The sequence below is a fragment of the Trachypithecus francoisi genome, unplaced genomic scaffold (genome assembly GCF_009764315.1).
Source record: "Trachypithecus francoisi isolate TF-2019V2 unplaced genomic scaffold, Tfra_2.0 Lachesis_group4, whole genome shotgun sequence".
Lineage (NCBI taxonomy): Eukaryota > Metazoa > Chordata > Mammalia > Primates > Cercopithecidae > Trachypithecus > Trachypithecus francoisi.
In genome coordinates, this window is record NW_022681469.1 from 30,490,523 (window position 1) to 30,517,738 (window position 27,216).

The window sequence follows — 27,216 nt, forward strand, 5'->3', positions numbered from 1 at the left end:
CGACCGGACCGGGCTGCGCTCACTGCCCAGCCGGGGCCCCGGGAGCCTCCAGGCGGAGAGGCTCCCGCCCGCCCTGAGCTGCGGCCTCCGCATGGAGGGGCCACTCACTCCGCCACCGCTGCAGGGAGGCGGAGCCGCCGCTGTTCCGGAGCCCGGAGCCCGGCAACACCCGGGACACGAGACGGCGGCGCAGCGGTACAGCGCCCGACTGCTGCAGGCCGGCTACGAGCCTGAGAGGTGACGCCCAGGGCAGAGCGCACGGGGCGCATCCGGGGCGGGCGGCCGAGGAGGGCGCGGCGGCTCCGGGAATCCGGCGACGCTGCGGGGGAGGGGAGGGGCAAGCCCCACAAACCCTTCCCCTCTTACCGCCTCAGCCTCTAACTTCCCGAGACGCCACGCTCCCGGCTTTGGTTGGGGGATGCAGACGGGCACTGTGCGAAGGATTAGGTGCTTCGTTGCACAGGGGAGCAGAGGAGAGGGAACAGGTCGTAAAAACCTTCCCTAAAATCTTAGCCTTAGATTGGACCTCGCTACACACCCGACGACACCCCTTTCAGGTGGCTCCAACTCTTGGGGTTCAAACAGTGCTGGTTGGAGTCCTGTCCGACTTGGCTTACCCCTCCTTAGCTGTTTACTCCTAGAACTATCTTCAGTGGTCTTACTGGCAGGTGTTGGTGTCCAGATGGATCGCCTTCGCAGGGCTAGGTGAGGACACTCTCCCCTCCTCACCATACACTGAGATCTGATGAGGCTGCCAGTGCAGCTCACCTCAAGGTCTCTCCAAAGACTCAGGCCCCCATGCTGGGGTCTGTAGGGGAATGAGGGACACTGGAGGAAGAGTAGGGTAGTGAGCTGGGCCCCAGGGGGACTGGCTGAAAAGGAGACAGCAGCTAATCTCTGGATTGTATCGCAGCTTGAAATGCAATCCCACTGTCCTTCCGGTCCAGAGGATTTGGACTTCTTTCTCTGCCCATCTGCTGGTGTTCAGCAGCTTGGGGAGGTGACCTGGCAGCTGGGTTTGGGTGGGGGTGGTCTGGGGGAATTAGCCTGGCATCTCTGCCCAGGAGCTGGTCACTTATGTAAGAACTTTTAACGGCTTAAGGGGCTCCTGGGCAGTGGGGCTGCTGAGTTAGGCCCCTCCTGTGCCGGCAGACTGCCTCTCTAGAATTGACTCAGGCTTAGGCAACCCCCAGCCTTTCTCCTATCTTAGAAATCCAGCTCCTGGAGTTCAGGGCACAGGGGGATGGGGAGGGGCCACAGGGGCTGAAAGAACCAGTTGGGGCTTGACAGAGGCAGTGCTTGGTTAGAGCAGGGGTTGCAAACATATTGTTTCAGAGCTCAGGCTGGAGCCATGTGAGTGCATCCTTTCTCCAGATTGCACTTTTGCATCAAGGGGTCATCCCTACTCCCACCCCCAACCCGACCCGCACCCCGCACTTGGGCTCAGAGAGGCTGTGTAAACCTGAACCCCAGCCAGGTGGTGTAGTGAGATTCAAAACCTGCTGGCCAGACCTCCACCTGCCTTTGCCAACCTGGAGCTGTGGGAACAGGACAGGATTCCGTGAGCAGTCCTGGGTTTGAATCCAGTGTTATTGCTCTCTGGCTTGAACTTGGACAGGCTATGCCCCGGTCCCAGCTCAACAGTGCTAATGTTATTACCTTTTCTCCCCTTCCCCCACCTTCCCCTCAAGAGTATTTTGAAATCTTGTTCCTTCAAACAGCCCCAGGCCTGAGAGAGCCCTCGGGGCTCCCTGCCTGGACCTTACTACCCAGTTGGGCACTGTTGCCCTCTACCCTGAGGAAGGGACTCGGACCTGCCTTCCTATCCCCACAGCTGCTAGGTGGGGGTCTCAGGGGACAACAGCCCTTCCTCGGCTTTGGAGGCCCACTGGTTGCCTCGGTGTCTCCTCCCCATGGAGGAAGCAGCTGGGGAAGATCAGGAAGAGGGTGGAGGAGAGCGGGGGTTGAGGGTGGATTAGCGGAGTCTCTGGAAAAGCACAGCCTAACCCAGGGCTGAGCCCCAGCAGCTTAGAGTGATGAGGAGCCCAACACAGGTCAAAGCGGGAGGCGCGTAGGGGAGCAGGAGAGGGGAGTGGGGCCATGAAGTCTGTAATCACTGGGAAGGTGACCCTCCCCATGCCTCAGCCAGGCAGCCTCCTCCCTTGGGTCCCAGAGTTCTAAGAAGGCTGGGGCAGATGTCACAATCAGGTCACCTGAGATGGTCAAATCCAGCTGCCCTCCTGGGCCCCAGCTCTGGTTGAATCCTGAATAGTACTCTAGCCATTCCTGACTCGTACTGTAGGGGTCAGTGACCCAGAGCAGGTCCCTTAGTGACCCAGTGACCCAGAGAGACCACTGGGCCGGTCTCTGCTCTGTGCTGCAGTTGGCATGATAGCTCTGTTCTTCTATGGCCAGAAAGGTACCCCAGAGCAGCTCTGAATGGTCAGGCACTTTCTCTGGCTGTTCTCACTGCTCTCCTCAGGACTCTTCCCTGGTCCCCCATGTGGCCTGGTCTCCCCGCATGAGACTGTAAATGCTGAAGGTTCAGAGGTGCTTCCCAGGCATCGCTGGCAAGCTGGCCCCAGCCTCCGCTCTGCACACAGATGGAACAGTCTGTGTTTTCCTGGCAGGGTCCCGGGGGCATCAATGGGGGAGGTTGGGCATCCCAGGGAACCTTGTGGCTTGGAGGCCAAGCCTCCCCTGGGCTTAGTTTCCATCACACTGCTGAGAGGTAAACAAACCTAGCCTCCCAGGGCCACAGCCAGCCACCATGCCAGGGAGGGGATTGTGTCCCACGCCACCTTATTCTCTTCTCCCCAAGTGAGCTGTGGGAGCCACAGGAGGACACAGGGAGGAGGCTGTGGAGTGTGGGTGGAGGACCCACTCTTGGTCAGGGAAGAGCACTGGCAGTTCTGGTCCCATAAGAGGGAAGGATCTGCCTCCTGCCACCCCACCTTTCCCCATGTGAATCAATCTGCTACCCAGTCACTGCCCGCATGTAGAAATCTGGATCTTGCTGGGCACCCAGGGCCACCAACTTCTGCTTTGGGGATTTTTCAGAAGTTCCCTAGCCCCTGCCCTTATTTGTATGTGTAAGCCAGGCTTATGATCCTCCCCCATCTTCCCAACGCAGGACCCTCCCAAATAACAAACTGCTCTCTGAGGTTAAAAGCCCTGGTACCAACACCATTTTATCAGCTGGAGATAGGGCGATGAGCCGAAGCACTGGGTCATGAATCAGAAGCAGTACCTTTCCCTCCCTTTCCGAACTATAGATTTTGCCTCTGTCAAGGGAATGGGTGGGTACCCAATACTTGGCAATTAATAGATTGTGGAGTTAATGTGATCATTTATGAAAAATGCTTTGTAAACTGCAGAGGGCCCCAAGGCCACCCAAAGGTCAAGGAGTGTCATTGTGAAGAATGCCCGCTCCCTAGGAAGGATGTGGGGATGGGGGATAGCGGTCCAATCTCAGAGTCCTTAGTGCTGGGGAGCTGGGAGCCCAGACCAGTTTCTCAGGGCTCCGGGCCTTGATCAGGGTCCGGGGAAGAGTATGGGGGATTGGGGGACGGCAGAACCGAGTTAGAGGTACCCTGAGGAGAAGGGCAAGGTGGGTGGCCCAGGCTGGGGAAGCAATCAGGGGTGGAGGGGGGGGGCTCTGCTGGGGGTCCTGGGAGGATGGACGTGTAAAGGCAGAGGGGGCGTGTCCCAGCCTGACCTGGTCCTCTCCCCCGCGGGCCCCACACCTCCTCGCCGGTCCGGGCTGGCGGGGTCGTGGGGCCACTGCAGGCGGCTGGGGGCGTGCGCGCGGCGGCGGCGGGGCCCTTTGTGCGGCGCGGGCGGAGGCGGCGGTCTCCGCGGGAGGGGCGAGAAGGGCGGGAGGGGCGGGAGGAGAGGGCGGTGCCCTGGCCCGCCCCGGCGCTGCCGCAGCCCCCGCCCCCAGCCCGCCCGGCCCGCGGCAGCAGCGTGGCCGCGGTGCGGCGTCAGCAGTAGCAGCAGCAGCGGCGGCGGCGGCGGCAGCGGCGGGTGGCCGCGCGGGTGTTTATGTCGGGTCGCGGGGTCTCGCGGCAGCATGGCGGACTACCTGATCAGCGGCGGCACCGGCTACGTGCCCGAGGACGGGCTCACCGCGCAGCAGCTCTTCGCCAGCGCCGACGGCCTCACCTACAAGTAAGCGCGGGGACTCGTACCCCTAGGTGCGCGCACCTACGCGCCGCGACCCCCGGGCCGGCCCTGCACGTGCGCGGCTCCCCCGGCGGTCCCGGCCCGTTGCGAGTGCCTGTTGTGGGCGCTGGGGGCTGGGCACGGGAAGGAAGGAGGCCCGCGCCGGAGCAGACGGACGTGGCACGGCGACACCGCGGCCCTCAGAGCCCTGACCCGTTTCTGGCCAAATCCGGGCTCGACCTGCCCCCTTCCTCCTCTCAGGGGCATGGAGGGGCCGTGGGGCGTGTGGGAACTGGAGATGTGGGCGTTATGGGGAGACTTTTCCCAGCCGCTGGTCCAGGACTCCCCCTCCCAGCCTCACCACGAGGGCAGAGGGTCCCTGGAACCAAGCTTAAGCAGCTGCTTCCGCGTGGCCCCAGGAGAGGCACAGCCAGGTGATTGGGGTGGCTTATTTTCCAACTGTCCAGTCCAGCGCTTTTTCCAGTTGTGTCCCTTCCTTGCCACAGGTTGGTACTGCTGCCCCCCCAAGGTGCGAATTATTCTGTGACTGCCACCCCTAAGCCCACCCTACAGGGGGTTTTGGAGGAGGACACAGACCTACCCGTCTGCCTCTGGCTTCCTTTGCCTTTGCCGTGGGCCCTGGGCCAGTTGTCCTGCCTGCTGCAGGCCTGGCACTACCTCTGCCTCCTGGCTGCAGGACTGTGCCCCTGCCAGGAAGAGGCATCAGAAGGGGCAGAGTGGGGATGCTGGCCAGTCAAGAGCATCCCTGCCTTGTCTCCTGCCAGCCCTGCCCTGGCTTGTAAGCACTCCTGCTTGGCCAGCAGTTTCCCTAAACACCAGGATACCCAGGCACTCCTGAGGAGTGTCTCCTCCTGCCTGCCCATAGACGACGGGTGTATAGAATACCTAGAAAATACTACGAGGCCCAGACTCCAGCATTTCTTCTGTGGCCTCCTTGCTATACAGAAGAAGGGCTGCCAAAGTCTGGGAGCAGCCAAAATTCTTTGTTTCTTTGGTTGTCTTTGGTGATGAGATTGAGAGCCTACCTTTGATACAGTTGTCACTGAAGTCTTCTAGGAGAACTCCCTAGAGGAACGCCTAGGAGTTTCTCTAGGCCTTAGGGCAGATTAATGACCCACTCCCCCTCCACCCTGTGGCTTTTCCTTCCTGCCCTAGGGATGCCCGCTGCTTTGCTTAGCTCAGTTCAGAGTGTTCCTGAAGTGTGGGATATTTGCTTTTGGGCGTGTCTCTCAAGACCTGCTGTGATTTTAGCAGGTTGGGGCCCCTGAGCTGTGGCCCTGCATCTAGATATACCCATGCAGGCCTACACTCACCTTCTGGGGTTTGCTGTGACTGTGGCCCACCCTAGTGCCTTGCTTTGGATGGGGCCCCAGTGTTCTGGTCCCACCTCTAAGGCCTCTTTCCTCCCCTTTCCCATCCCAGCCATTTCTGTTCTGCTCTGTCAGAACATGCCCTGCACTCAGCCCCCTGGGGTCTCTCCATGCTGTTCCGAGCCCTGTGTGACTCAGCAGCCCAGGCACCGGGGCATGCAGCGTGTCCTGTGCTGGGTCATGTTCATGCTGTGTTGCACCACAAAATTGTTCTCAGGTTTGTTCCGTGTTTACTTATTTTCTCTCCCCATCAAGATTGAGAAGTTTTCAACGTCAGGCTCTGCTGTGTGTGGCGATATGGGAACTTCTGTGTTGCTTGACAAACTCTGAGACCTGAAGGCAATGGATATTTTGGGCCTATTGCCTTGATGGCATCCAGCAGACCTTCCACTATCTTTGGCTCTAGCTCTTGGGGCTGGAGTCTGCCAGACTCTAGTGGGGGGCATGAGGTGGGAACTGCCGTGATGGGGCAGTAGGATGAGGGGGCTCTAGCCTCTGCTCCCCTAGGCCTTTCTATACACCCCTGCTGCCTCCTCTGGCATGGCAGTCTCTGCCCCTTTGGGGCTGCCCTCCCCACTAGTAAATACTCACTTCTCTGTCTTCACAGCGACTTCCTGATTCTCCCAGGATTCATTGACTTCATAGCTGATGAGGTGGTGAGTACCTCTTCCTTTGACAAGGGGAGGGGGCCGTGTGTGTGGTGGAAGAGGCTGACTTCTTGTTCAGGAGCAGGGCATGGAGAGACTTTTCTTGGGAATAGGTAGATAGGATATAGCCCTCCCCCCCCCCTTTTTTTTTTGAGACAGAGTCTTGCTCTGTCACCCAAGCTGGAGTGCAGTGGTATGATCTCACCTCACTACAGCCTCCACCTCCCAGATTTAAGTGATTCTCCTGCCTCAGCCTCCTGAGTAGCTGGGATTACAGGCACGTGCCAAAACCCCCTGATAATTTTTGTATTTTTAGTGGAGATGGGGTTTTGCCATGTTGGCCAGGCTGGTCTCAAACTCCTGAGCTCAAGTGATCCGCCTGCCTTAGCTTCCCAAAATGCTGCGATTACAGGGGTGATTCCACCCAGCTGGAATGGGTGGATATAGCCTTTATCGTTGCCAGAGAAACTGGCAGAGATCAAAGCGTTATACCTGATGGGGCAGAGGCAGCTATGGGGACACAGGAGTGTCCTGAGTGAGGCCCGGCCCGGGGCTGGGTGGCTCTCTGTCAGTGACAGAGCCTATGGGGCAGGTTCAGAAGAGGCCTGGGAAGGGGCTGGCTTGGGAGCGGGAAGGGGTGGGTTTGGGAGTGGCTTCCTTATTTTAGAGACCATAAGGATTGGATTGTGTCTGGAACGCTGAACAAGGACATGATAGAAGCCAATAAAATTATACAGATTTGAAAACGATAGACAGACTTGTTCACTGATCCACAAAGTACAAGAACTGGCAAGAGGGTTTGAAAGAGTTGCATTTTGGATAAATACAAGGAAACACAGTGTCTTGCTTTCCCAGAGGGGCTCATCAATGAACAATTAACATATGATAAACTCAGAGAAGCCAAGGTGGGTAGTGATGATGGTGTAAGTCATTTCAAGAAAAAGTACCATGACTCTATGATGAATTCATATACATTAAAAAACCCATTTCTTTTCTGTTGCTCTTATTATTGCTATTTATTCTGGTCTGATTCTCATGAAAGGCCAGAGGGCCTGAGTGTGCCTAGATCAATTACATGTGAGGGAAGTTCATGTCCAGCCTGTGTGTAGCCAGAGCTGAACCAGACAGATCTTCAGGGGGAAATTCAAGTGATTCTGGTTGTTTCCCTTATGACAACAACCAGGAAGCCTTCTTGGTGCAGCTGTTCAGTTTAACAGAGTTTACTGAGCACTGTGGCTTTGTGTCAGACCCTGGGCTGGCTGCTAGGAAGAGAGGGCTTGAAAAGACCCCTACCAGCCGGGCATGGTGGCTCACACTTATAATCCCAGCACTTTGAGAGGCTGAGGCAGGAGGATCTCCTGAGATCAGGAGTTTGAGACCAGCCTGGCCAACATGGTGAAACCCCATCCCTACTAAAAATGCAAAAATTAGCTGGGCGTTGTGGCGGGCATCTGTAATCTCAGCTACTTGGGAGGCTGAGGCAGGAAAATCACTTGAACCTGGGAGGTGGAGGTTGCAGTGAGTCGAGATTGCACCATTGTACTCCAGCCTGGGTGACAGAGTGAGACTCCATCTCAGAAAATAAATAAATAAATAAAGGACACCTGTCTGGCTGGCAAGGGTCTCCCTGTCCTGTGGCTTCTGTCAGGAAGGCTGTGGCCCTTCTGTGGCATGATGAAAGAGGAGAAGATGGTGTTTTCTAGATTATGGGGCCAGAGGTCTCAACCAGGGTTACATAGTGGGGCCGGGCGCGGTGGCTGAAGCCTGTAATCCTAGCACTTTGGGAGGCCGAGACGGGCGGATCACGAGGTCAGGAGATCGCGACTATCCTGGCTAACACGGTGAAACCCCGTCTCTACTAAAAAATACAAAAAACAAAAACTAGCCAGACGAGGTGGCAGGCGCCTATAGTCCCAGCTACTCGGGAGGCTGAGGCAGGAGAATGGCGTAAACCTGGGAGACAGAGCTTGCAGTGAGCCGAGATCATGCCACTGCACTCCAGCCTGGGCGACAGAGCGAGACTCTGTCTCAAAAAAAAAAAAAAAAAAAATTACCTAGCAAAGTCTTCTCAAATGTCTTGGGGGCTGGGATCTACTACTGTTGGCCTGACCCTCAGAGGCGTATGTGCTCTGGCCTTTCCTCCATGGGCAGGTGGCTTTTAAATGGACATTTGCAATCCTGACTGCTCTCCTGAACTCTAGACTGTTAGTTGCTTGCTTTCCTGGATGCCTAAAAGACTCTTTTCCATGCCTCCCCTGACCTCAGCCCTTGTCACCCAGAATCCATTCTCCACCTCAGAGCCTGAGTGACCTTTTTGAAACATAAATTAGATCATTTCTCTGTCGAGACCAGGGGCTTCTGTCCGAATCGAATCTGAGCTTCTCTCCATGGTCTTCATGGCCATACATGCTGCCCCTGCCTTCTTCCCACCTCTCCCTTCCCTCCACTCCCCTGGCCTTCTTTTTCTTTCTTAAATGTGCCTCCAAAAGAATTGGACTCTGAGGTGGGTTTGCACCCAGCCCTCTTAGCCGAGTGACAGCCCTTCTGACTTCTACTTGATCGGCTCCCACCCGTCACTTCCCAGGAAAGAGGCTTTCCCCAGTCACCTTGTTGCCGGTGGTCGCTTGCCTTCTTGTTTTTCTCTACAGCCTTCATCGTGACGGAAGTCATCTTGAGCATGTGTCCTGTGTCTGTCATCTTTCTTTCCAAGTAGAACATAAGCTCTATTAGATGAGCAGGGAACTCATCTACCTTGTTCACTGCCATGTCCCCAGGGACTGTCCTGGTGCTGGTGCATGTAGGAGCTCAGTGAGTGTTTGTCCAGTGGGTGATAAACTTCACATGGGCTGTGCCTCCATCCTCAGGACCTGACCTCAGCCCTGACCCGGAAGATCACGCTGAAGACGCCGCTGATCTCCTCCCCCATGGACACTGTGACAGAAGCTGACATGGCCATTGCGATGGCTGTGAGTTACGCACCTGCATGGGGACTCCCGGGCACAGGAACTGAGCATGGTGGGCTGTGCTGAGGGGCAGGGCTGGGGAGGGATGGGCCCTCACTCTGACCACACTTCCCTTCCATGTCAGCTGATGGGAGGTATTGGTTTCATTCACCACAACTGCACCCCAGAGTTCCAGGCCAACGAGGTGCGGAAGGTCAAGGCAAGTACCAGGCCTGTCCCCAGCAAGATACCACCTGGCAGTCCCCACCTCAGAGGCCCTCCCAGCCTCCCCTGCCAGCCCTGTACTACTGCACTCCCTGGGCGTCCTTCCTCTCAGTGGAGCTGTGGGGCCGAGCCCTCATTTTCCCACTAGCTCCTCATCCCACTGAGGGTCCTGGCTTCTCTGCGGCACAGCCGCATCCTCTGTTCCCTGTGGCCAGCTTAGACATCATCCCTGGCTTTCTTCCAGCCTTTTCCTCCCCCTATCTCTGCCTGCAGAAGTTTGAACAGGGCTTCATCACGGACCCTGTGGTGCTGAGCCCCTCGCATACTGTGGGCGATGTGCTGGAGGCCAAGATGCGGCATGGCTTCTCTGGCATCCCCATCACTGAGACAGGCACCATGGGCAGCAAGCTGGTGGGCATCGTCACTTCCCGAGACATCGACTTCCTTGCTGAGAAGGACCACACCACCCTCCTCAGTGAGGTACCTGCAGGGCAGGGGAAGCAGGGCTGGGTGCAGAGAGGACCCTCACACTGGGGCCTCAGACTGGTGCCTGTGACCAGGGACCAGAGGGAGGCCTGGCTCCTTCTCTCTCACCTGCCAACCTGCAGGCAAATGTTCCTGGCCCCACAGGTGATGACGCCAAGGATTGAGCTGGTGGTGGCTCCAGCAGGTGTGACGTTGAAAGAGGCAAATGAGATCCTGCAGCGTAGCAAGAAAGGTACCAGGGAGCTAGTTGAAAATTCAACCCCCAGCCTGACTCCCTGTCCACAGTCCCATTATTCTTTCACAGTCTCGCAGGTTATCCCAGCAACGAGACTGGGCCCTGGGGAAGGTTTGAATAACCTCAGGCAGGCCAGAGCACAATTCCTGCCATCCTTCTCTTAGCTTAGGGAAGCTTGTCCCTAATGCAGCATCTTCACAGTATGTTTCCCAAAACTAGTCCTATGAGATGCTCATCCCAAGAAAAGCCTCTGTGGTCTTAAAAGCTTGAGCAATAACTCCTTTCTCTATCCCCTATCTTACGTAAAGAATTGTACATTCACTTATTAAAGGATCTCAGAAGTCCTGCAGTTAAATTTATTTGACACTGGAGCTGTTTCTATATTTGCTAGCTAGAAACAACTTTAGCTTTTTTTTTTTTTTTGAGACAGAGTCTCACTTTGTCACTCAGGCTGGAGTGCAGTGGCACAATCTCAGCTCATTGCAACCCTTGCCTCCTGGGTTCAAGCGATTCTCATGCCTCAGCCTTCTGAGTAGCTAGGATTACAGATGTGTGCTACTACACCAGCTTATTTGTTTATTTATTTGTTTGCTTGTATTTTTAGTAGAGATGGGGTTTCACCATGTTGGCCAGGCTGGTCTTGAACTCCTGGCCTCAAGCGATCTGCTCTCCTTGGCCTCCCAAAGTGCTGGGATTACAGGCGTGAGCCACTGTGCCTGGCTACAACTTTGGCTAGCTATTTATTTATTTATTTTTGAGATGGAGTCTTGCTCTCTCATCCAGGCTGGAGTGTGGTGGTGTGATCTCGGCTCAGTGTAATCTCCGCCTCCTGGGTTCAAGCCATTCTCCTGCCTCAGCCTCCTGAGTAGTTGGGACAACAGGCGCCCACCAACACACCCAGCTAATTTTTTTGTATTTTTAGTAGAAATGGAGTTTCACCATATTGGCCAGGCTGTTCTTGAACTCCTGGCCTCAAGTGATCTACCTACTTCAGCCTCCCAAAGTGAGGAAGCTGTGAGCCACCACGCCCGGCCAACCTTGGCTCCTTAGAAAAAAAAAAGGAAAAATTAAATATTCACCAGGTCCCTGTTGGCTATACTGGGAAATGCTTCCCTGGTCCATAGTGGAGGGTTCTTTGGTGTTTGTATTGGACAGGGCACATACTTCTCCCTGCAGGACAGCATCACTCCTGGCTAGGAGATTTCGGCCACTGTGACCCAGCAGGTGAAAGGCTGCCAGTGCTCAGGGGCTGCCCATCCCAGTCCATGGGGATGCCCATCCACAGACCGCAGGAACCAACCTCCTGGGCTGAGAGGTTTCTTTGCTCTCTGTTCCTTGGGAAGCGGTCTAGGTCCCTAGGAACACTTCCTGGGGGGTGCTGTCACCTAGTGGCTGGCTGGGGTACTTCAGTGGAATCTCTGGCGTTGCCCACTTTCATCTTCACCCTCCTGAACATCTCTCAAACTTCTCCCCACTAAGCCTGCTTCATTTCACCCCTGCATTCCTTGTCAGGGAAGCTGCCTATCGTCAATGATCGTGATGAGCTGGTGGCCATCATCGCCCGCACTGACCTGAAGAAGAACCGAGACTACCCTCTGGCCTCCAAGGATTCCCACAAGCAGCTGCTCTGCGGGGCAGCTGTGGGCACCCGTGAGGATGACAAATACCGCCTGGACCTGCTCACCCAGGCGGGCGTCGACGTCATAGTCTTGGTGAGGCCTCTGCCTAGGTTGTGGGGGAGGTGTTTGGGTGGTTCAGCAGAGTGGAGGTCTATGAGGACCCAGGTTCACCTCTGATTAAACCTGTGCCCCTCCCTTGCTACTCTTCCTCTCTGCTTCCGAGTGCTCCCTGGTGTCAGAATTAGGAGGGTGGCAGCAGGATCGCCTGAGCTCAGGGGTCCAAGGTCATAGTGTGCTAGGATCGTGCCACTGCACTCCAGCCCTGGGGACAGAACAAGACCCTATCTCAAAAAGCAAACAATGGTTTGTGTCATCTGAGATACAGAGAAAGAAAACAAACAAGTTAAAATTTTCCAATGGCACAGTCGTAAGAAAGAATGAAATCCTGTCATTTGCAGCAGCATGGACAGAGCTAGAAACCATTATCCTTAGTGAACTAACTCCAAAGCAGAAAACCAAATACTACCGGCCCTCACTTATAAGTAGGGACTAAACAGTGGGTACACGTGTTCATAAAGATGGAAATAATAGATGCTGGGGACTCTAACATGGGAGAGAGTGGGAGGGGAACAAAAAATTGCCTATCAGACACAGTTTTCGATATGTGGGTATTAGGTACACTTGAAACCCAATTCTCACCAGTATGCAGTATGCCCATTTAAGCAACAAACACATATACCCACTGAATCTTTAAAAAAAATAAAATAGACAAATTGCTGCAAGCAACAATTGCAAATCAAGACCCCCCCCACCCCCAATAAAGGGAGGTAGAATAAGGATAAAGGCTTATTGATTCCTTTTGAGTGATCTGGACCATACATCTAGATTTATCTGTATTCTGTGACTAGGAAGAAGAGAAATTAGGAGGGTCACTGGCACCCTCTCACAGCTCACAACAGACTGCAAACAAAGGCCCTCTGAGGGCCTTCTTGGCTGATAAGTTGACCCTAGTAATTTAGCTCATGTTCACTGAGAACTGCCTGTTTGCCAGCCACTGCGTCAAGACCTTTATGTATATCAGCCCCTTGAGGGACAACTGCCATTCCATTTTCAGATGAAGAAACAGGCTTAAGTAAGTTAAGTCATTTCATTTGGTTAGTGAGTTGGTGGGAACAGGATACAGCTCCAGGCAGTGTCTCCTTGCTTTAAGGATCAGTCTGTACAATGGATAGGAAAGGCCTTATCTACTCGAAGACTGCATTAGTGGTGGTTAACCTTTCAGGAAAGCAGTCCCCTTTGAGAATTGACTGAGAGTTGTCAAGTGAATTTCCAGAAAAAAACAAAAACAAAAAAACAGAAGGAAAGAGCATTCTCGTAACAGTTTTCACAGGATTTGAGGGGTTCATCCGCTCAGGCTCTCCCTCCTGCCTTGAGCGTCCTCAGCTGTCTAAGCACAAGCTCTTCCTTCCTTTCTCACAGGACTCGTCCCAAGGGAATTCGGTGTATCAGATCGCCATGGTGCATTACATCAAACAGAAGTACCCCCACCTCCAGGTGATTGGGGGGAACGGTGAGTGCGGGGTTGCCTCTCACCCCCCTGTTCCTGCCGCTCCACTGAGAAACCTTTTTCTGTCCTTCAGCATCCCTAGGTGATGGTATGGCTCCTGGCATGGGTGGCAGGAAGCATGATGGGCTTTGGTCACCATAGGGAGGTTGGGGGTGCTAGACTGGGGTCCCAAGAAGCCGTTGGGCAGGGAAGGGCATCCCATCCTCACATTGTTCCTCTGCCCCATCCCCACCCCCACCCCTAGTGGTGACAGCAGCCCAGGCCAAGAATCTGATTGATGCTGGTGTGGACGGGCTGCGCGTGGGCATGGGCTGCGGCTCCATCTGCATCACCCAGGAAGGTGGGTGTCAGGAGGTGAGCGAGTGCCCGCTGGCCCGGGGGCCTCGCCTTTGCTCCCCAGATGCATATCAAGTACTCTCTCTGCCCGGCCCCGTTCTGCCATGGTGGGCTCCGCGGTGACCCAGGCATGGGCCGCACCCCGTCGGGCCCACTGACTTAGGGGAAGGCAGATGTAAGCAGGACGCAAGAGCTCCAGCCTGCTTCTCAGAGTGCGGTCAAGGGGGCTCCGCCTGGGGCTTGGGGCCTGGGGCTGGTGTGACTGTCCAAAGGGCTTGTTGGAACCTCAGGGTTTGGATTTGATTTGTGACAAGGCAGATATTTAAGACACAGAGATGACGTGTCCTGAATATATAAGGATATATTATGCACCCACTTCACCATGTGGTTGGGGAGTGGGGAGTTCCACCCAATTACAAAGCCCTTCTGCAGGGTGGGTTTCTGAACATGAAGTGGGAAAGGGAGACCCTGACATGTGTCCCCCATGTGGTTATTGAGGAGGTATTCCCTGGAGGCTGGTCTGACTTGTGGGGTGGCTGCCTGGAAGACGGGGGTCCTAGCTTGGCCTGAGGAGATGTACCCAGCCCCTCCTGTGAGGGCCGTTTCTCCAAAACACGGAGTGATGCATTTGGCCTTTCCTGGCCCAAACAGCTCTCCCTTTTGGTCTTCAGAGCCTCTGCTATTTAGGTTTGTGCCCTTCGCCTTAGCTGGCTACCTTAGCTGGTGAAATGAGGGCCCTCTCTCACCCACTTAACAAATATTCATTAGGCACCTACTTGTCTCAGGTACTGTTCAAAGCCTTGAGGTAGAGTAGGGACGAAACAAATGAGAGGCGCCATCTCTGGTTTATCCAGCTTTGCATCTGTCCCGAGATAGGTGCTGGTCCTTACAGTCTCCATCTAAAACCTAACACTGAAGGACCTTGGACACTTAGACTTGAAGAAATGCAAACCAGGATCCCAAAGGGGACCGTAGTACCTAACCCTGGTAACAGTTTTTGCAAACGAAAGCCTTGAGGGGGAACTTGTGCCTTGAGAGCAGGTGAGGCTGTGGCCACCCGTCTGGGGGCATTGGGCTCTGAAGGCCACTTCTGATGCCCCATCGGAATCCCCTGTCATGCTCTTAGGGGTGGGATGGCCAAGATCCCTGGAGTGACACTCATCCTGGTGGTATTTGCCAGCACCTGTGTTATGCCTCAGAACCACCATCCAGCCGTGTCCCTTTTCCCGACTAGAGGTAGTGCACAGGAGGAAGAGCTGACCTGGCCCCGTGCCTGGCCCCAGAGTTGCTGTTGACTCTTCTCTGCCTTGTGCACCCCACCCTCCCCCAGTGATGGCCTGTGGTCGGCCCCAGGGCACTGCTGTGTACAAGGTGGCTGAGTATGCCCGGCGCTTTGGTGTGCCCATCATAGCCGATGGCGGCATCCAGACCGTGGGGCACGTGGTCAAGGCCCTGGCCCTTGGCGCCTCCACAGGTGAGGGGAAAATGTGTTGGGGATTGGGCAGGCGAGGGCTGAAAGCCAGGTGGGGCACTCGTGGGCTGGAGGCACTAATCCCTTGCCCACTGTAGTGATGATGGGCTCCCTGCTGGCTGCCACCACGGAGGCCCCTGGCGAATACTTCTTCTCAGACGGGGTGCGGCTCAAGAAGTACCGGGGCATGGGCTCACTGGATGCCATGGAGAAGAGCAGCAGCAGCCAGAAACGATACTTCAGGTTCCCTGACCCTGGGCCCCACCTGGGCAGATCAGCCCACAACCCTTCAGGGCCTGCTCATGCCACCGACTTCCCCAGATGGCAGCCAGTCCTCATACGGTGGTTCTGGAAACTGAGGCACAGGGCATCAGTAGCAGACATAGGATCTGTCCCTGGGCCACCTGACTCAGAGCCCAGCGAGGGGTGGCTTGGGGGACCTTCCTGGGCGGTATCCCCTTTGTGCCCTTAAGAGGTGGGGTGGGGTCCTTTGAGCTTCAAGCTGCTGGGCTCAGTCTTCCACCCTCCACACAGCGAGGGGGATAAGGTGAAGATCGCACAGGGTGTCTCGGGCTCCATCCAGGACAAAGGGTCCATTCAGAAATTCGTGCCCTACCTCATAGCGGGCATCCAACACGGCTGCCAGGATATCGGGGCCCGCAGCCTGTCTGTCCTTCGGTGAGTGCTGAGACTGGGGGTGGCTCCTGCTTCCTTTCTCTCGCTCTTCTCCACCCGTGGTGGCCCTGACCCGCTCCACCTACCTGCTTCCTAGGTCCATGATGTACTCAGGAGAGCTCAAGTTTGAGAAGCGGACCATGTCGGCGCAGATCGAGGGTGGCGTCCATGGCCTGCACTCGTAAGTGTGGTGGCCTCCTCATTAACACCTGCAGGCAGTGGGTTGGGCAGGTGGGACCAGGGTTCTGAGGCCAAGCTGAGGTCGAGGGACCCCATGGACCACCTGCAGCAGGGACAGATGCTGCTGCAGGATGGCCCCTCACCCTCTCCTCCAGGGCCCAGACACCCTGTTCCTCATCCTTTAGCTCCCATGCAAGCAGGCCCTCCCCTTCCCTCCGGCCTCTTCCGAGCAGGGCACAGGAGGTGTGGCCACTCAGTATACCTGGACTCCCAGCCCTTGCTTGCTCACGAAGCTTGGTGGCTGGTGGCAGGGGCTGGTGGTGGCACCAGGCAGCCAGGCAGAAGATGCGGGTGTGACCCCTCTGGCGGGGACAAGGGCAGAGAGACAGATGCCAGGGTCAGCGCTGGGGCAACTGTGGGCGGGGGCAGTGCTCGTTGGCAGCAGTTCCGTTGGCAGCAGTAGTTGCAGGCATGCGCCCCACCCTGGTCAGGAGCCCTGTCCCCAGGCATCAGCGGGCGTCTAACCTGTGTCTCTTTCCGCCCCACCCTTCCGTAGCTATACCTTTCTGCCGTGTAAGTAAACGCGCTGCCCGGGCCAAGCGTAGAGTAGAGCAGGGGCAGTCTGGGTGGGACCTGGGCTGGAGGTGGGGGTGGGTATTGGGTGGGGGTGGGAGGGTGCTGGGGTATAGCCATGAGATGTGGACCCTGGGTTTGGGCCCCCCGGCCCCCTAACTCCAACACCATCGTGGAGGAAACCAGCAATGTCCCCTCATCCAACTGAAACACAGATCCCTTTCTGGCTGCAGAGAGACGCCTGTGACCTCAGACCTAAGGCTGCCCCATCTTAGACTGGACCCAGTGACCACAAGCAGCCTAGGCCACTGTGCCTGCCGGGCTGGGGCTAGGTGTAGATACAGGTAGCAGAGGTTCGGCCCCAGGTTGAAGCTTGCTCCATGAGGATGGGCCGTGCCTGCCTGAGCTGTCCCTCCACCCTGGGCACTGAGGACAGTCCACTCAGATGTGGCGATGGCCCAAAGGAGCATGGCCATCTCTGGACCCAGCATGGTTCTTCAGGGAACGCTGGCCTGGGGGAGGACAGAGGCCCAAGGCCTGCTCCAGGCCCTCCTCCTGCCCGCTACAGCTGAGATCCCAGGGCTCCTCAGCTCTCTGCTCTCTCCCGCATCTGGGGGCCCTGGGGAAATGGTTTTGGGAGGGAGCAGGGTCCACACACCCACTCTTGTTCCCCCTCTTGCCTTGTCCCCACAGTTACGAGAAGCGGCTGTACTGAGGACAGCGGTGGAGGCCGAGGTGGTGGAGGGGGCGCACCCCAATGTCCACTTTCGGGCACAACCTCCCTCCATAACTGAGTGATCCACAGATTTGCACTACGGGTTCCCCAGCTCCTTTCCAGGGAGAGAGGAGGGGAGGTCCTGAGGGGGCTGCTGCCCCTCACTCGGCATCCCCTGCAGTCACGATTGCTCCCTGGGCCAGGCTGCCCTGGGAGCCCCCCTGAGCCCAGCCAGCCGGGCTCTCAGGCCCTGCGCCTGCCTCAGGTCTTTCTTGCTGCAGCCTGCTCCAGCCCGGCCCCCACCCCAGGGGCAGGTGGCGCCTCCTGGCCTCTCCTATAGGGCACCTCCCTGCCCCCAGCCCCCCGGAAATGGTGCTCTCCTGGCCCTGCCTCTGGCCCTTCCCGGGCTGCTGCCCCCTCAGCCATGTGGCACTTCTGAGCTCCTGACCTAGGCTAAGGGGAGGTCTCTGCCCCCTTCCCCGGGCCTGGGCTACCCTTGGGTCCTGCTCCTCAGGCCACTCCCCTGTCCCTGGCCCTGGGGAGGAGGCTGCCCTGGTCATGGCCGCCTGCCTGTCATTCCTGACTCACCACCGTCCCCAGGTGAACCATTCCTCCCCTCTCCTCAGCTGCAGTTGAAGGCTTTAACTTTGCACACTTTGGGATCACAGTTGCGTCATTGTGTGTTAAATACTCGGAATAAATCAAGCAGGTCTCAACGCCTCCACCATCTTGTCTGTATCCCCTGTCCGTTGGGTGACTGGAGCCCCATCAGAGTTGGGCTGGGGGGTGTGGCCCCAGGCCCTGCTTCCCCAGGAAGGTATGAGGGCGTTGTGGTACTGGGGGTGGGGTGGGGGTGTGTTGGTGCAGGTGGGCCCCATGTCAGGAGGTCTCCCAGGCTTGTGCCACACTGGCAGGTTTACCTGTTGCAAGCTGCTCAGCAACTCCTACAGCCAGGCAGCATTGTGGAGGGGTCATCATGGCTGTAGAATTCTAGCATCCGGGCCTCACACCTGGCTGCTGAAAAACGCCCACCGCAGCCTCATCATGCCACATGGTGCAGCCAGGGCACAGGTGGCAGTACAGCATGGCCAGGGCCTGTGGTCTCATCTGCCGAGACATACCTATAGGTACAAAGCAGAGTGGATTAGCTCCCACTGTTCATATGCGCCTCCGGACCTGCCTCCCAGCCTCACTTCCCAATGGTGCAGACAGTACTGTCACATGGGCTGCTGAATACCGCTAGAGTTGAGGGGTTTTGGAACATTCGTATTGCCTTCCTGTGCCTCTGTTTTTGGGCAGTAGGCACAAAGCTGTCTATCGAAGGTACAGACACCACTCCATACAGCCATCACTCAAGTGGGCAGAGGCAGGGAAGATGGCCAGGGGATCCTTGGGGGGCGGGAATGAGCAGACCAAGGAGAAGATCTGGATACATTCCTATGGCTAAGGGAGGGGCCCTTAGCTCCCTGCTGCCATGCTGTACCAATACCTGCCCTCTCCCAGACCCCTTCTGCCAGAGAACTATTTGCTTAGGGGCCAGCGTTTCACTGCATCATTTTTTAGCTTTGTGCTTCTAGGGACAAGAAAGAGCTAGACAGCAGGACTATCAGGTGGGCTCAGAGCTGGTTCAGCATCTGCTCTAGGAGTTCTTGCAAAGTGAATGGGTCATTGACAGTCCTGGGAGGCCTTGTGCCCTGGAGTCTGGCTTTGATGAGCACCTGAGTCAGAGGTGACCCAGCAGGGAGGGAGGACGATGCCCAGGTCCCAGGGGATGGTTGAAGATGAGAGGGGATGGACCAAAACAGGGCCAAGTTTCGTGGTTCATCTTGTGCATTGGTTTACAAAAATCATGCAGGAAGCAGCTTGACCAGCCATTGAGATCGGAAAGATCTAAGCGTTTTCAGATAAATGCCAAGTCACTCTGAATCAAGAGCGTGAGTGGTTCAAAGGGAGAGGTTCCATTTTGAACTAAACCTAGTTGGTTAATAGAGCTGACGAATAGGATGAATTACCTTGTAAGTCAGTGATCTCCGCCTTAAGGTATGGTAGCATTAGTATGGCCCTTCGAGAGGAGGTTTGAGCATGGTGGCCCTGGAAGTTTGGTGCATGTCAGAATCACCTGGAGAGCTAATAACAAACAAGTCCTAGGCTTGCCGTAGTAGGATGGGGACTGGGCCTCTGGGTTGCTACTCAGCCCCTCAATTCTGATACATTCTAAAGTTAGAGGATTACTGTTTTAGAGGAATTCCATGCATCTAGTTATATGGTCTGAGACTTGTTACAGCACGCGTCCTAAGAAAAGCAGATGACACAGCACCCACCCCCAGGCTTCATTGCAAGGATTATGTGAGAACAAATGAGGAAGGTTACAGGTGCTCAGTAAATGAGTCTTTTTTTTTTTTTTTTTTTTTGAGACAAAATCTCGCTCTGTCACCCAGGCTGGAGTGCAGTGGCATAATCTAGGTGCCCACCACCACGCCCAGCTAATTTTTGTATTTTTAGTGGAGATAGGGTTTCACCATGTTGGCCAGGCTGGTCTTGAACTCCTGATCTCAGGTGATCCGCCTGCCTCGGCTTCCCAAAGTGCTGGGATTACAGGCGTGAGTTAATGAGTCGTATTGTGTCCTATGGGCTCTCCCTTTGACTGGGTGATAAATGCATGTAAGTCTGGACCCAGGCAACACACTTACTCTGGGTTGCAAATTCAGCCACAGTGCAGAAGGCTCAAGTGGGACAAAGGGAGAGAGACTCCGGGTAGGAAGGCCACAGCAGGTGGATATTCAGAGGCAGCTCAGAGCCACATTTGGGAGAAATGCAGATCAGAGATGCCTTGGTCAGCAGTACTACCTGCCCCCCTGAAGTCCAACCAGGTCTGTGCAGCGCACGTGCCCCCTCATCCCTCCTTGACACACACCCAGCACCATGTGGTCCAGGCTACTCACCACCAGGTTGTCGAAGATGTGGCCCCACAGGCACTGAACCATGTTGCTGTGGTGCCCCAGGTCCCAGCTCATGGGCAGCGGCATCTGCGCAAAGGTGTACCCACCCAGGGAGAGGGTGCACTGCCAGCGTGCAGCCAGCCAGTGCCCCAGGATCCCTGCAGCAACATCAGCATTCAGGCAGCCCGCACCAGGCCACCGCAAAAGAAATGGCTCAGTGCATTCTCCCAGCCAGCGCGTCAAAGCTGCAGGCCAGGTGGAGCTGCATGGACTTAGCCTAGGCAGCCAGCCTCGCCCCTAGCCAGGGCAGGAACAAGAGCAACAGGTAGAGCCAGGGGACTGGGAGGCCCGGGCTTCAGTGCAGGTGTGTGGAGCAGGAGAGTCAAGTTACCCTCACGGGGTGGGGGTGGGGGTGGGGGTGGGGGAGGGGGCGGGTAGCAGTGGGGCCATCTCTGCTGTACCCTGGGGGACCAAGAGGAGGAGGAGTGGGTGGCCCTAGCCGTCTCCCAGGCTCCAAGGACTGAGAACAGGGCCCTCAGATGGCATGGCCCAATCATTCAAGGGGGACTGGACTAGCCCTCTGAGGCTCCTTTTCGCTTCTGTGGCTCCAGTGCCAGTCAGGAAGTGGGCAGTCAGCCAGAGGGGAACCACTCAGCTCTCCTCAGTCTTTCCCTCCACCCCTCTCCTCACATCCAGAGTCAGGGCTGGAGAGGAAGAGAGGACCCAACCATTGGGGCGTGGCGGGTTGGCGGAGGTAGCTCCTCCCTCTCCCCTTCATTAGAGCTTTTTATTCTTTCAGGATCCCTTCTGGCTTGTAAGGGTCAAATTCCACCCTCAGCCTCTCTGACCCCCCCCCACTATAGCCTGACACTCAGACTCAGCTAACCAGGAGGTTACAGGGCCAACCCTGCCCACCTCACCTTACCCCTGAAGCCTTCCTGCTTCCTGCTGAGGAGAGTTTGGAGGCAGGGAACCTGGGCAGAAGGCAGCGGCCAGGTGGCAGCCTCCAGCCACATGCAGCCTCTTCTAGGCCAGAGTACCCAGCCCCACCTCTCACACCTATTGTCCTCAGAGCAGGGCTTCTCACCTGCAGGGTTCAGGCATCACCATCGCCAGCCTCCTCCTTGCTTACCCTTCTGGCTTAGCTCAGGAGGGAAAACAGGTGGGATCAGGGACCCAGGAGACCTGGTCCCCAGCCTCCTGCTCCACCTGCTCTTAAGCCCATTGACAACATCAGCTTCTGGGCTGAGAGCCAGGGTGTCGGCTCCCAAGTCAACTTCGCCCCCCACCCCCACCCCAGCCCAGCTAGAGTTGGAGAGGGGACATCTGGATAGCAAGATGTGGTATTAGCCTGGAACAGGTAAAGAGCAGCCTTTCGCTCACCCTGTGCCTCAGTTTCTCTACTTGTGATCCTAAAAGGGAAAGAGGTACACCCCCACCCCTAGGCATCCCAACTTCAGATATTTCACTTCCCCCTTCACTTTTCAGGGCAGGCTGATCTCAGGGTGGCCAAGCCCAGGGGCTGCCTTGGGCGGGTATTGAACTCAGGAGTCCTGGTCTCATAGCAGGCACCTTTCTGCTTCTCCCTCTTCTGCCAGTGGGCAGGACGATGTGAGGCTCCAAGGGGTTCACCTGGCAACTGTCAGATGGGTAGGAAGGTTCTCCCAGAGAAGAAAAGGGGACTCGGGTCTAGGAGCAGTGGGAGCTGAGCGGTTCCCCAGGAGGGCATGTTGCACCAGGACCTTGCGGTGACCCACATGTCACTCTCCTACCTCAACTTTAACCTCTTCATTTCCATGGCTCCCTCCCTGTGGAAAGGCAGGTAGTGGGAAACAGTTTCCAAGAGGATTGCAAGCCTCAGGAAAGCAACTAGGGGAGAGACGTTCTTGGCCCTCAGGCTACCAGGAGTCCGGCTTCCCTGTCCTCTCTATGTGTAGAGAAGGACATCGCTCCCACACTCCACAGTGCTTCCAACTCCTTCCCATGCCTCTAATCTCTGGGAAAGTCTGGGGGCAAAAGGAGCAAAGAGCTTTTATGTGATGCTGTGGGGGAGAATGGGCAGGGGAAGAGGAGTGTTCCCTGTTTCAGGCTGTGGGACTCCGGGTCTGGGAGCTTCAGAAGCAGTGTGGCACTGTATCCGGCAGATGGCGCCGAGACCCATCGACCGGTGGGACCCCAGGGAACCCGGAGTGGGGCAGTTTCCTAGGCAACAAGCAGCCCTTCTTTTCAAAGCCCGGCCTTTGGCAACCATTCCCTGGTTACCTGCATCCGTAGTAAAATTTGGCTTCCGAAGGACAGGCAGGGTTTGGGGGTAAACTAATTTCATCTCCCAGAAAGGAAAGAGGCTGGCTAGATGGAGAGAGGAACCTAAAAGACCTGTTTTCTGCCGCCATTCATTACCATGCTGTAAAGGTGCATCTTATCCTCAGCAACCTGTTCCTAGCAGTAATGCCTGTTCCTTTATGATGGATGGGACGACGAGGCTAGAAGAGAGTGACTTGCCCAAGTTGCCAGCGGGTAGGGCCTGGGCCTGCCTGGATGTCCTTGGGTCCATTCCATTCTTTCTCCCAGCAGCTGTGAAGTGTCCAAGCCCTGTGAGGGCGCTGGTGGAGAGGCTTGCCAGGAAGCCAGGAGCTACAGGAGTGGCTGGAGAGAGGCAAGAATAAATTCCAGCACCTTCCAGCTGAGCTCTTTCCTTGCTTGACCTGGTGTGGGGAGACCCCACTGCTCAGGGTCTCCCCTGACCTCATGGTGGGGCCTTCTCCTGGCAAAGGACCACAGAGGGACAGGGAATAGCAGTTCAGACTGTGGAGGTCATATGGCCCCTCTGCTGTTTCAGGACAGGAGAGCTTGCCAAGGAGGACACAAAGCTGGAACCCAGGACTACCTGGAGAGAGGAGATGCAGGAAAAGATTCCATTCCAGGGACTGTTCAGAGGAGAAAACTGACTTCAAGTAGGTCAAGGGACGTATTTGGAGGATTCAAATCCAGTTCAATTACCTGCTCTCCACTCCCTCGAGCTCTCATCTCCCTGCCTACTCCACATCTCACACTGATCATAACCAGTGCTGAATTTCTGACTCCCTGTAGTAGTCTGGGTTCTCCAGAGAAACAGAACGAATCATACATATTTTTCTAAAAATAAAAATGTGTGTGTTTGTGGAGAGACAGAGAAAGAGAGACAGACTATTATAAAGAATTGGCTCACATCATTGTGGAGGCTGACAAGTCCCAAGACCTGCAGTTGCCAAGCTGGAGACCCAGGAGAGCCAATGGTGTAGTGCCAGTTCAAGTCCAAAGGCCTGAGAACCAGGAGAGCTGATGGTGTAAGTCCAGAGTCCAAAGGCAGGAGAAGACTGATGTCCCGGCTCGAAGACAGGCAGAGAGAGGAGATTTTCTCTTACTCAGCCTTTTTTGTTCTATTCAAGCCTTCAATGGATTGGATGAGGGCCACCCACATTGGGGAGGGCTGCCTGCTTCATTCAATCAGCTGATTCAAATGTAAATCTCATCCAGAAACACCCTCCCAGACACACTCAAAAATGTATTTAAACAAATACCTGCACACTCTGTGGTCCAGTCAAGTTGACACATATAATTAACATCACACTCCCTGCCACCCTCCCAGACCTGGTCCTCCTTACATTTACCCTATCTTAAAAACTAACAAATTCATTCCTCTGGTTGCTCAGATAAACAAAACAAAACAAAACAAAAACCCTTGGAGTCATTCTTGACTACACTTTCTCTCACTATTTATTTATTTATTTATTTATTTATTTATGAGACAGGGTCTTGCTCTGTCTCCCAGGCTGGAGGATAGTGGCACAATCATAGCTCACTGCAGCCTCGACCTCCTAGGATTAAGCAATCCTCCTACCTCCGCCTCCTGAGTAGCTGGGACTACAGACACGCACTGCCACTTCTAGCTAATTTTTTATTTTTTATTTTTGTAGAGACGGAATCTCACTTTGTTGCCCAGGCTAGTCTTGAACTCCTGACCTCAAGTTATCCTCCCACCTTGGCCTCCCAAAGTGCTGGGATTAACGGCATGAGCCATCATGCTTGACACACACTTCATATTTAATCCATTGGCAAATCCCATTAGCACTGCCTTCAGTTTAACCACTTCCTCCAGTCTCTTCTGCAACAATGCTGCTCAAACCATCACCATCTTCCATCTGGGTTACTGCAAAGGGCTCTAATTTTCCTAGCCCCCACTGTTGCCTCCTTCCAGAATTTTCTCAATACACAGCAGCCAAGGTGATTATTCTAAAATGTAAGTGAGAGCAGGTAGTTCCTCTGCTTAAAACACTCCACTGGTTTCCCTAGGGTCAAAGAGGAAGTCAGTCTTTGCTGGGGCCCACAGGTCCTTCATGATCAGGCTTCCACTGTCTCAGGCTTTCTCTTGCTTGTCCCCTACCCATACTGTCCTGGTCATGCTGGCCTCCTTGCTGTCTTCCAGTGCCAGTGCCCTCCTCTTCACCCCAGGCCCCGTGGCTCACTCCCTTACTTTCTTTGGGTCTGTGCTCAAGAGCATCGTGTTAGACCTTCCCTGAACCCCCTTGCCACCCCCAACACACTGTCACTCTCTGACCCCATCCCTGCCCATCCTGCTTCATTGTTCTCCATAACACATCACAAACATACTCTCTCTTTGTATGCATAGTGCCTGGGCTGTATGGTGTGTGGCTCCTGCCTGTAACCCCAGCAATTTAAGAAGCCAAAGCAGGAGGATGGCTTGAGCCCAGGAGTTCAAAACCAGCCTGGGCAACACAGTGAGACTCGGTCTCTACAAAAAATAAATTAAAAAAATAGGCAGATATGGTGATGCCAGCCACTCAGAAGGCTGAGGCAGGGGAATCCCTTGAGCTCAGGGGTTCAAGACTGCAGTGAGCTGTGATTATGCCTCTGCAGCCTGGGCAATAGAGCCAGACCCTGACTCTAAAACATAAATACATATATGCAGAGTGTTTGTTTTCCCTGATATGTTTTTATCCCCTAAAGCGCTGTCACCCATAAATACTTGTTAAATGTTGAATGAATGCATAAAACATATATTCATCATCCAGTCTGCATCAGGAAGTATACAGCAAGGTTGAGGATACAAAGATATTGAGAGGAAACGTGCTCCCTTGAGGAACCAGGCAGCTGGCAGGGGAGACCAACCTTCTTTTGTATTTGTGGGTAATACAGTGTATACAGGATAACACAAAGATGGCACTTGGAGGGATGACTATATGCTGGACACTGTGTTAACATGCGTGGTGCCATTTAATATAGCCCTGGAAAGTGGGGACTACAATCATCCTCGTTTCCAGGGGAGAAAACAGGCTCAGAGGGGCATAGTAATTTGCCTAAGGTCACTCAGCTTCTCAGCCACTGAGCTGAGGTTGTGACCCAGCCTCACTCTTTCTATTTCTATTTTTATTTTTTTGAGAGAGGGTCTCACTCTACCACCTGGGCTGGAGTGTGGTAGCATAATTACGGCTCACTGCAGCCTTGACCTCCCAGGCTCAAGCGATCCTCTCACCTCAGCCTCTTGATTAGCTGGGACTACAGGTGCATGCCAGTACATCTACTAATTTTTTCTTTGTATTTTGTGTAGAGATGAGGTTTCACCATGTTGCCCAGGCTGGTCTCGAACTCCTGGTCTCAATGATCTTCCTGCTCAGCCTTCCAAAATGCTGGGACTATAGGCATGAGCCACCGCCCAGCCCACAGCCTCAATCTCTAGCCCCAAAGTCCCTGCTCCTCCCACTCTCCCGGGGGAGGGCAGAATAGGCTGGGGATGGAGAAAGGAAAGAGAAGAGTGGGGTAGAGGTTCTTCCTATCAGTAGGAGAGAGGTAGAGAAGGACTGAGCTGGCAGGGGGCCCTGGGCGACAGGGCACTGTGCCAGCCCCACCAGCCTCCTCCCTTCCCTCATGTGTGCTCTGCAGCCCCGGGGCTGATTGGGCTCCCTCTCTGGCATCGAACTTCTTTGTCACACCCCCACCCTTGCCTCAGGACTGGCTACACAGGGATCCCTTTCTGGTCCAGTCAGGCATATAACCCCAGGCTGACAGGCATCCGGGTGCCAGGGCAGCTTCAGCTGGCCAAGGGTGAGGTCATAGGCTGAGCACTCAGGGCCTGGCCCCTCCTCCCTCTCATTGCAGGCTCAGCCATTGCCCTGCCCTTCTGTAAAATTCCCCTCTGACCTCCCTCCTGCCCCACAGCTTCCCCGCAGCAGGCTCTGGCTTCTACCTGGCAAGGCCTAGCGTATTAGTTTCCTTTGGCTGCTGTAACAAATCACTACACACTTAGCAGCTGAAAACAACAGAAATGTACAATCTTACGGTTTTGAAGGCCAGAAGTCTGCAGTGGGTCCTCAGGGCTGCGTTCCTCCTGGAGGCTCTAGGGGAGAACCCATTCCCTTGCTTTTGCTGACTTCTAGCGGCTGCCCCTTCCTCCATCTTCAGAATCAGCTATGTAATATCTTTAAATTTCCCTGTCTTTCTACCCTGCTTCCATTTTCACACCTGCGCTGACTCTGACACCCTTGTCTCCCTTATAAAGACCCTTGTGGTTATATTGGGCCCATCTGATAAACTCTGATAATCTCCTCATCTCAAAACTTTCCATTTAATCACATCTGCAGAGTTCCTTTTGGCATGTAAGGTAACACATTCACAGGTCCTGGATTATGGACATCTTTGTGGGGGGCCACACCTAGCTAGGATGGTGACCTCCTCCCTAACCAGAGGGAGTAGGTCTCAACATGTTACCAGGATCTCATGCTATCCTTGTGGGGCAGCGTGGATCCCCACAGTACAGATGGCAAGCCTAGCTGACTCCAAAGCCTGTGGCCTTGTTGCAATCTCAAGGTTGCCTCCAAGATTGGAAATAAACCCCTCCCTCCTGGAGCTCCCCCATGGCCCCTCTACTTTGGCTGGCGTCCCGTTGGGTTTGCATCTTGGTCTGGCCTACAAGCTCCCTGAGGCAGAGGGGCCCTGGCATGGGGAGTGGAGGAGGAGGCACTCAGACACCATCAGAGTGGAAGGAGAGAGGATT

General features: G+C 55.2%; 1 protein-coding gene and 1 long non-coding RNA gene across 16 annotated transcripts; one reads left to right on the plus strand and one right to left on the minus strand.

Moving 5' to 3' along the window:
- The first annotated feature begins 3 nt into the window (after positions 1 to 3).
- Positions 4 to 17,951, plus strand: IMPDH1 (inosine monophosphate dehydrogenase 1). 15 transcript variants are annotated; one of them, XM_033192467.1, is made up of 18 exons: positions 13 to 237; positions 514 to 705; positions 4,072 to 4,170; positions 5,608 to 5,772; positions 6,163 to 6,211; positions 9,067 to 9,168; positions 9,290 to 9,364; positions 9,643 to 9,849; positions 10,000 to 10,087; positions 11,603 to 11,802; positions 13,189 to 13,279; positions 13,521 to 13,616; positions 14,943 to 15,086; positions 15,182 to 15,326; positions 15,618 to 15,761; positions 15,856 to 15,939; positions 16,495 to 16,511; positions 17,205 to 17,951. In XM_033192467.1, exons 1-18 carry the CDS (start codon positions 92 to 94, stop codon positions 17,303 to 17,305), a joined length of 2,145 nt encoding a protein of 714 aa, XP_033048358.1. In that variant the 5' UTR covers positions 13 to 91; the 3' UTR covers positions 17,306 to 17,951. The 15 variants fall into 15 exon arrangements, with proteins under 15 accessions (XP_033048367.1, XP_033048370.1, XP_033048366.1 ...); XM_033192470.1 differs by having other exon boundaries at positions 60 to 237; positions 628 to 705; XM_033192475.1 differs by lacking the exon at positions 5,608 to 5,772 and having other exon boundaries at positions 8 to 237; positions 628 to 705.
- LOC117072382 lies at positions 17,882 to 23,499 on the minus strand. The gene is made up of 2 exons (XR_004432773.1): positions 23,374 to 23,499; positions 17,882 to 18,347 (listed from the first exon to the last, which is right to left on the minus strand). It is a non-coding gene; the product is annotated as an uncharacterized LOC117072382 (long non-coding RNA).
- Between the last annotated feature and the right edge of the window lie 3,717 nt (positions 23,500 to 27,216).

Bases quoted from the DNA above. Each gene is read 5' to 3' on its own strand.
- IMPDH1 (XM_033192467.1), top strand. From the start codon at position 92: ATGGAGGGGCCACTCACTCCGCCACCGCTGCAGGGAGGCGGAGCCGCC. The intron at 11,803-13,188 runs GTGAGGCCTCTG...CCTTTCTCACAG, and splicing joins GCGTCGACGTCATAGTCTTG to GACTCGTCCCAAGGGAATTC. The intron at 15,087-15,181 runs GTGAGGGGAAAA...TGCCCACTGTAG, and splicing joins GGCCCTTGGCGCCTCCACAG to TGATGATGGGCTCCCTGCTG.